General features: G+C 31.8%; 1 protein-coding gene across 1 annotated transcript; it reads left to right on the forward strand.

Moving 5' to 3' along the window:
- Window positions 1–6,677: 6,677 nt before the first annotated feature.
- LOC111369064 (aquaporin TIP1-3-like) lies at window positions 6,678–9,596 on the forward strand. Its single transcript, XM_022990551.1, has 2 exons — window positions 6,678–6,773; window positions 9,121–9,596. Exons 1-2 carry the CDS (start codon window positions 6,678–6,680, stop codon window positions 9,496–9,498), a joined length of 474 nt encoding a protein of 157 aa, XP_022846319.1. The 3' UTR covers window positions 9,499–9,596.
- Window positions 9,597–9,834: the final 238 nt, after the last annotated feature.

The following is a 9,834-nucleotide window of genomic DNA, read 5'->3' on the forward strand; positions in this document are numbered from 1 at the left end:
TTGACTTATAGTATTCATTATACAGATCCCTTTAATTTAGTTGATTTCCTAACATTCTACTATTCTTGATTGCTTGTAATCGGTGTGTATATATATACACACAATTGATCAATGAAAATATTCAATCCATCATTCTCACATTTCTATATGTTATCAGAGTTTACGTTCTCTAAGCCTTTATTACTGCACAGCAGAATTTTCTCTCTTCTTACTTCCATGGCCAGGGGCGGACTCAAGCTTTTTGTATTGTGGTGTCAAAGATTAAAATGCAATTTTTTTTAAACAACATAATATTAATAAAATTAAGTCTATTCACTACTATAATTGTAGTCTATGCATCTTGATACTTTGAAAACGTCGTATAATTACATTATTATCAATATTGTCAAATAAATTATGCTATTTGTACAGTTTTATTTACCAGTTCGTTGACAAATGCTGAGTCGGCAATAAGTAAATCAAGTTGAACGTAAGAAGGAAATAAATTCAAATAAAATTCAAATTTAATTTAGGAAGTAAATGAAATTTAAATTTAATTCGAAAGTAATTCAAATTACACTTACTCTATAATGATCCTAAATTTTTTTATATCATACTCCATGTAAAATTTACTAATATAATAATCTGAATTATATTGAAAAAATTGTTGTGCAAAAATAATAAAATAATTGAAAACTTTTAAAAGGAATGACGAGCTGGACGTTTCTTTTAGAGAAGTACGTTTGACACATGTTTAACTATATTTGACATCTGTTTGGACCGTTCAATATGACTATGATGTAATTTTTGGAACAAGCTTCTAGGTGACTTATGCGATTTGTGAATTCGGCTAGCGTATAATTGTCCGCAAATTTTTAAAATTAGCATATTATCGAAATTTTCGAAATACTACTTGGAATCACCTACTTTGACGCCCCATAACTTTTACTATGATGGTTGTTTCACATGCCATTAACGAGGAAAAAACTATGTTGTAGCACTTCGATATGATACTAATAATGCAATATTTAAATTTCGTTTGACATCCCATAATGAGCACGTCAAAGTAAGCCATAAAGAAAATAATTATAGACTTTTTAGGAAAAAAAGCTGCGGGGCCACATGACCCCATGTGGTTCTGCCCATGTCTATGGCCAACCCAAATAATGGATCACGATTCCAACGATACAATTCCGGTAATCCTATGTTAGCCATCAATATTTTCTCTCACCATAATATCAAACTGAATTCCACCAATTATCTATCCTGAAAGCTTCAATTTCATGCCATGCTTGTCGGCTTCAATGTTGATGGCTATATATAATATGGATCTTACTTAGCTCCAATGAAAACCATTATGATTGACAACAAAATTTTTTACAAAACCAGCCTACACCACATGGGTTTGTCAAGAGAAATTTATCTTCAGTATCCTTTGTTGGATCTCTCACTCCAATTATACTTCTCATTCAATCCATTACCATTTCTTAGGAAGTATGGACCACTCTTGCCAATACGTATGCAAAACCCACTCGAGGACACATCAAATAGATTAAAGATCAACTCAAATGTACCAACAAAGGCTCCCCTAGCATATTCGATCTAAGTATATGCAATTCATAAAAAATGGTCCAATGAACTAGTTGTCCTAGGAAACTTCTTGATAACGAATTTTTCATTGAAATGATTTTGGATGGGATTGATAATCATTATCGAGCCCTCGTTGATGCTATTAACGGGTGTGACACAACAATCTCCTTTGGCAAAACTCTATGAAAAAAATGATCAACAAAAAGTTGATGTTGAATCAATCTCAGTCATCAAATGTCTCTCTTCCAGCCACAGTAAATCCAGTTGCACCCCATAATAGGCCCTAGCAGTCTTCATCTCCTTCTCTTGTTGGGTCACAATCTCCATCTCCTCTTGGGCCACGACTTCCATTCAAGTTGTATCTTGATTTCCACCAAGATGCAACACTCAAGAGCACACCACCAAACGATGTCCCTCACTCCACCTGGAGGCCTATCAATTTCAGAATTCTCGATCATCTAGTGGCCTTAGTATAAATGGTATGCCCTAAATCCAATCAACTTTGGATATAAACACTTTTAACATATTGGAGCAAGTAATCTAGCAAAATCCACATTTCTAGTAGAATGTAGGTAAACATGGGACCATCTAATAGATGAATTGATTAATATCATAAAATAACAAAATGGTCCACATAATGGGTGCATTGACCCACATATATCTCCATGAATTCTTTTCAAAAAAATTGGAAACTCAATATTGATCTTTGTAATGGTAGATCTAATAACTAGCTTTTCAAACAAGCAACATATGAGTAATCATTAGGTAAAAGAATTTATTGATACTTTAGTGGATGTCCGTGTGAGTTGTTAATTATTCAACTTGTTATTATAGCTCTTGAATGTCCAAATCAATTATGTTAAAGTATAAAATTTTATGGTTCCAACGAACTTTGAGTTCATAATATTATTTGATTCAATCATTTTTATCAATATATAATACATCCCAAATGAAAGTGTATGAAACTTTCTTTTATCTGCTTTTGGCCAAATACAAAATAAGTTATGCAAAAATGTTCAATATGTATTTTCTTGCATTTTTCTCAATGTGATATCTATTGTAGCAAATATTTTTAGAACTAAGCAATCAAGTGGTCAAACTAATCGCTGTCAATATAACATGAATTATATTTTTTTCTTCCGTGGATAAGCAATAATTCAAAATGATTATTCGAAACATGTGTTATTTCGATAGCACGTTATATTTTACTATAACTTATTCAAGAGCAATATGTCAATATTATCATGACATAATGAAATTACAATACCATGCTCTTTAGGAGCAATAATAGGAAATATAATTAATTTTTGAAGAGTATGATTAAATATTGTATAATCATATAATAATAAATCAAGTGGTCAAACTAATCACTGTCAATATAACATGAATTATATTTTTTTTCTTCCGTGGATAAGCAATAATTCACAATGATTATTCGAAACATGTGTTACTTCGATAGCACGTTATATTTTACTATTACTTATTCGAGAGCAATATATCAATATTCTCATGAGATAATGAGATTATAATACCATTCTCTTCAGGAGCAATAATATATTATTGTTTAGAATAAAAGATTATTCAAGGATTTGAGCAAAAACATAATTTATGTTAGATCTTATGCTTATTCACTTCATGAGCGAGTAAGATTTAGCTAGAATATATAAAAATAATAGCATGTTACTTCAAGAGCAACAATATTTTGTAGTCGACAAATATAAGAGTATATTATGCACAGGTTAAATACATTGGATGATAGCATAAAAATTATGCGAATATGTGTCAATGCATTGAATCTTTGTGATTTGAGATTAGGCAGTACTGTATGTAAATCATTAATTATATGGTGATTACTTTCTTAGAGAGAAAAAGCAAGAGGGCGGATAGAGATTTAGTGCATGCGCAGAAGACGTGGCCATAATGTATAAGTGGATTTAGTGGAGAGAATATATATATATATATATACATGAATTAGTTCACAGAATTTATAAGTGGGTTTAGTGGTTAAAGATCCTAATTATTATTATCCTAATTAACATACAATCCTTACGAATTTTAAGCAATAAAATTAAGCACGCAATCAAGTTTTTCTTATTTTCACAGCATGCAAGCGTATAGAAGTAATATAAGTATAAGAAAATTCTGCAAAATTAATTTTGACGAACTCGCAACCACCAAACATACAGGCATAGAAAATTATTACCGCATTCTAACTAATTCACTTTGATGTTAAGAGACACATGTTAATAACGTATTATAAAATTAAAAACTCAATTGTGTATTTTTTTTAGAATCAAACCTGTATTTATATGGTTCAAAATGAGAGTTATAATTGAAATGAAATTGACTCTCTAAACTAGATTAGACTTATTTATGCATGATGATAAGACTGTATAATCATCAATATTTATCTTATAGTTTTACAACAAAAAAGAAATTTAATATTTTTTTTATACAATTCACATATAATTTGTATGATGTGGTAAAATTTCACCAAAATAATTTATGAATTATTATTAAAAAAAAAATGAAACCAAACAAGAATTTGGTACATACAAAAACTTTAAAAGCATGGAAAAAAACTTTACAAACAATTGGTGGCATATTTGATGCACAGTATTAAATTGAGATAGATTTTAGAACGAACATTATTTTGATTATTTTCTTTCTTTCTTAATATAAACTAAATTTAGAAATTCAATGCTCTGATAGAGTAAAAGATAAAGAAGTTTCGTTTATATTAAGAAATAATGGATACGCTAACAAAGAGCGACAAAATTGAGGATTTCAATTTCGCGTCTTAAGTGAAACAAACGAGGTATAACTGGAGTACCATTAATCTTATACTAAACAAATTATCAATGAATTCAAAGTAACAGATATATTACAGTTTATCCTATCAAATGAAGTTTTATCAAACTCTTGTTTTTGTTGGATTTGATGCAAATGTTGAAGAAATAACAGAATTTTAAACAAAATAGAGTGCTATTAACTCATTCCCACATGAAGCCAATTAAAGTTTCGAAAGAGCAATTTTTTCAATGAGTGAAATAGAGAGTTGACCATGTTGGGACTATTTGTTTTGTGGGAAAATGAGGTCATGTACTTTTGAACTTAAAATTTATAAAAATCCTTTTGAACTTAAAAATTTGTCACGAAAAACATTTTTTTTTTTAAATATTGTTTTCAAAATATTTTATTATTTTTGTATTTATTTATTGCATTCGATTTGATTCCAATTTGACCCAGTTGAACCTTTTAAACTTGACCCTTCACCTCTTGAGTCGATTTTCAGGACATTGAATTTTTTACATATTCTATAGTACGACTACTATTTTTCAAGTCAAACCACTTTCATAAAATCCCCTCCCTTCCATTCTCCCTTCCTCTTCGTTATTCACAACATTCCAATCAAATAAATGTATGTGATAAATGGTAAGTTTATTAGTAAATAACAATTAAACATCTACGACCCTAGAAATTATTATCATTATATCCCTAATCATTTCTTGTAAATATAGTGTTTTGGTTCTCATTATAATACGCATATAAGTCAATTGACTTTTATTCTCTCTTCTAACAATGTATATATTTTTAATTTTGAAATCGTTGATTTGAGTCCGCATGCATCCGTCAACATTACGATTTTTAATAAAACCAGACAACCATAAAAAAAATTTAATTTAGATTTTATCTATTGTCAAAGTAATTTGAAACCAAATCGAAATGTTTAAAAATTTCACTAAAATGGAAAACAAACCATACGAAGTGACAAACTCACTTCTTCACTTAAATAAAATAGTGTCTATTTGTAAACATTAGACACAAAATTTGTGGTGATTAACTTGTGTTCCTTGAAGCTTGTTTGGCATGATTTTGAAAAGTCAAAAAGAGTTTTTGAGATCCAAAAATTGCTTTTGAATCATTTTGGCTATTTTTATGAAAATGCTTTTGATAATTAGAAAAACTTTTAAAGGAAGTTGATTCAATGTGACTTTATCTAAAAATACTTTCAAAATAGGAAGTGCTTTTAAAATTTAGTTTTCAGACAAAAATTAAAGTATCTTCCTACAAAAGCTCTTCCTCATGAAGCAAAAGCAAAAGTTATGTCAAACAAGCCCTTAATTCTATTTTTATGCTAGAATTCATTAGTCACAATGCAATTTCTAGAATTCAACTTGGCTTCAATTTGTTATTCTATGGTTTAATACATAATTATGATTTAATTCGTGAATTTATCAATAGGACGATATTTATTGTCTCGCGAAATATGTCTTCTTACAATCAAATGTGCATTAACATAATTTCAATTTCTAGACAGTAATTGGAAATCAACTGGGGTTGCATTCGAATTTTTTTTTTTAATTATTTTTTTCTGTTATAGTTGAATTGAAAAAAAATAATAATAATAAAATTATTTTTAAATTGAATCTCTTACGCCCTACGAATTCGTCCAAACAACGTGAAACCTTTTAATTAAAAAGTGACAAAACATTTTACTTTCAAATGCACAATCTTAATTTATATCCAACACTAAAAGGTAAGAAGTAAGATCTAAATATCAGTTAAAAGTTTCTTATACGCTCACTATAAGCTTAAGAAAAAATGTTTTAAATTATTTTTAACAAATTTAAATTGTAAACTCTCCTTTTATAATAATTTTTCAAACATTCCTACTTTTTAGTGTATTTGTGTAATTGCCCCCCCAAAAAAAAGTCATAGGCACACACCATCGGGATAGCAAAAAAAGTTGCCCAGCCTCGAATGGGGCAGAAAAACCAGCCCCAAATAGGTTGGCGGGGAGGGGATACCCCGTCCCGTGAAGAAAAAAGATTAAAAATAATTTTATTTCTAGATAATTCACCTGTTAAAAACTCATTTCGAATTTGTATTTTATTCTCTAATAACAACATAACTCAAAACTTTGAAAATGAAATAAAAAAAATAAACGTGGCAAATTGCCCCGCCCCGCCCCGCACCCGTTCCCGCCTTGCCGCTCCGCCCGTCCCGTCCCGGCCCGGCATGTTGCCATCACTATTACACCGTAACTCCAACCAAGACACTAACCTAACATCAATACACTGTGAATGATATGATTGGGCCAGTCCATGTGGGCCATAAACGGGTCTGAAAGGCTAGACCGGGCTACTCAAGGTGTGCTGCTCAGAAGACCACACCCCTCCAGAAAAAGGAAATTGACACAAGTAGTATTATAATTAGCCGTACAATGAACAAAATCTTGGTAGTCTTTCAAATCCAACGCTACTTTTTATTCGGTATGCCACAAAACGATTATGTGGGCATCCATTGTAGCATGACTGTCGAGTAAGTAATTTTCATCGATTTGAAAGACAATAGGTGACGAAAAAGTGAAATTTGAAACTAAATTAAAATTAAATTAATGATCAGCTCTCCAGGAGCCAAGACATAATATATGTTAGATCTTACATAATTATTCTTCTCATGAGCAAGTAAAATATAACTACAAATATATGTAAATAATAACATATTATTTTAGAAGCAACAATATTCTATAATAGACGAATATAAGAGTGTCTTATGCCCACGTTAAATACAAGGTTAATTTTCTAAATAGTCACTGAATTTTGCAAAATATTTCTAAAAGGTCATTGGATTTCAAAACTTTTTTAAATAGTAATTGAACTTTGCAAAAAGTCCTAAGAGGTCACTCAACTTTGCAAATTGAGATCCCATATATCACTGATTTATTGATCTTCTAGGAACTTATGACAAAATTTAGTGACTATTTAGATAAATTTTGAAATTCAGTGACTACCTAAAACTTTTTGAAAAGTTCAGTGATAGGGAAATTTTGAAGTTCGTTAAACTTCTGAGAACTTTTGGTAAAAGTTCCAATGACTATTTGGAGAATTAACTCTTAAATAAATTAGATATTAGCATAAAAATTATGCTACCACGTGTCAATACATTGAATCTATGTGATTTGAGACTGGAAAGTATGGTGATTACATTCTTAAGCGAGAGAGAGAGATTTAATGCATGCGTCGAAAACGTGGACATAATTTATAAGTGAATTTAGAGGAAAAAATATATATATATATATATATATATATATATATATATATATATATGTTACTCCCCTATCCTAACCACTTTGAAGAGTCTACTTCTGCCTATTACGAGGTGTTTAGCACCCATCCGAAGTGATTCCAAAGTGACTTCACCACCAATGCTATCGATCTGCTAACGCACTGTGAGACATAGACAATTCTGCCGAATCGATCGAAGCATCATCGCCCCTAAAGTCGAGGCGCACTCCGAGGACCTCTGCCAGGATCTGCGGCCAATTTTAGAAAGAGATTTATGTCAGGATCTTTCTGCCCCTAAAGTTTAATTGATTTGACGTCTCCATGAGTCTAGTTCATGTGATGTATCAATTTTATGTCAACTCAACTCGGGAAAAGTAATTATCTGCCCACTTTATAGACGCGGCTGATTGACGCCTATGAATAGACACCTCACACCGTCAGATGCATACACGTGTCCAACATCTAACGGTTCTCCTCATCTATAAATACCCAAGGTTTGACAAGAGGCAAAGGTAATGAAACTCTTACAACTTAACTTTCCATAACAAGCAAATATATATTATCCTCCCTACTATTTTGCACAATTTTGGTATTGTTCCGATCACTTGAGGCTAACTTGACCGTCGAAATTTATGCGGCCGCCACCACTCCCACTGGTTCCTGCGGTGTACATCCGACCGTGCGTTGACTGTGCGTAGGGAGAAATACGTGGAGTAGCTATCGGTTGGCCACGTGAAGGGTCCAATTTATGAGGTCAACAATATATATATAGAATTAGTTCACATAATGTATACATGGGTTTGACGGTTAATGATCCTAATTAACATGGAAACCGCACTAATTTTAAACTATAAAATTAAGCACGCGATCAAGTTTTTCTTATTTTCACAGCATGCAACGCGTACAGAAATAATATAGTATAAGAAAGTTCTACCAAATTGAATTATAAAAGAGCAAAGTGAAAATTGAATTATGAAATCAATAACTTATTTAGGGCCCATTTGGCATAATTTTTGAAAAGTCAAAATGAGCTTTTGAATATCAAAAGTTGCTTTTTGTCTCGTTTGAATAATTTTATAAAAGTGCTTCTAGAAGTTAGAAAGGTTTTTAGAGAAAATTGGTCTAAAGTGGCTTCCTCTAACAGCCCTCTAGAATAATAAAAATTAAGGTAGATTCATTCAAAAACTCTTTTACAGGAAACAAAAGTAAAATCAAAGACTATACCAAACGGACCCTTAGAATCCCTGGCCTAGAGCATGTTTGGCTGGCTAAGCTTCAAAAGAAGTAAAAGTTAATTTTCGTTTCAAACATGTTAATAGAACTTATTTTCCTTAATTTTAAGTAAAAGAATTATTTATTTAAAAGAAAATTTTACGTATAAGGTAATCTCCACGAATAAAAAATTGTCCATTACGTAACTTACTTATTTGCATGCTTTTGTGTGGGACTTGAACTCAAAATTTTGTCTTGTTACATCGAGCAGGAAACTTCCGCATTTGCACTTTCAACCGGGGTATCGTCGTGGAATGCCCTTGTTTTCGAAATAGTGATGACGTTTGGCCTGGTTTACACAGTTTATGCCACGGCAGTGGATCCAAAGAGGGGTGACATTGGTATCATAGCCCCTATTGCCATTGGCTTCATTGTGGGTGCCAACATTTTGGCTGGCGGTGCCTTCGACGGTGCATCCATGAACCCAGCCGTGTCGTTCGGCCCTGCAGTCGTCAGCTGGACATGGGACAGCCACTGGGTGTACTGGCTTGGCCCATTTGTTGGTGCTGGAATTGCTGCTATTGTCTATGAAATCGTCTTCATTAACCAGACCACTCATGAACCACTCCCCTCCAGTGAGTACTAAGTTTAAACTAAGAAAATCTGTCTTTGTAATCAAGTTTGCTGTCTTTGTTGTCACCAATCTGTCCTTTTTAAGGAATCAGTTGTCGTCTCTTTGTTCAAGTGTCAAGTTGCAAGTTTTTAAACTCTTCGAACATAGAATTTTGTAAAGATCAACTGAATGTTCAATCCACACCGAACTCGATATCTATATATGAACATGATCAGAAAGTAAAATAATATCGAAGACAAAATTCAATAGATATTAACAACTATATGAAATTCGTTATATATGTCAAGTAGCGATCGATTGATCGAATTCTCAAGCGAATTGGTCTAGTGATAAAACACGAATATTTCT

Source organism: Olea europaea, chromosome 20, assembly GCF_002742605.1.
Source record: "Olea europaea var. sylvestris chromosome 20, O_europaea_v1, whole genome shotgun sequence".
Lineage (NCBI taxonomy): Eukaryota > Viridiplantae > Streptophyta > Magnoliopsida > Lamiales > Oleaceae > Olea > Olea europaea.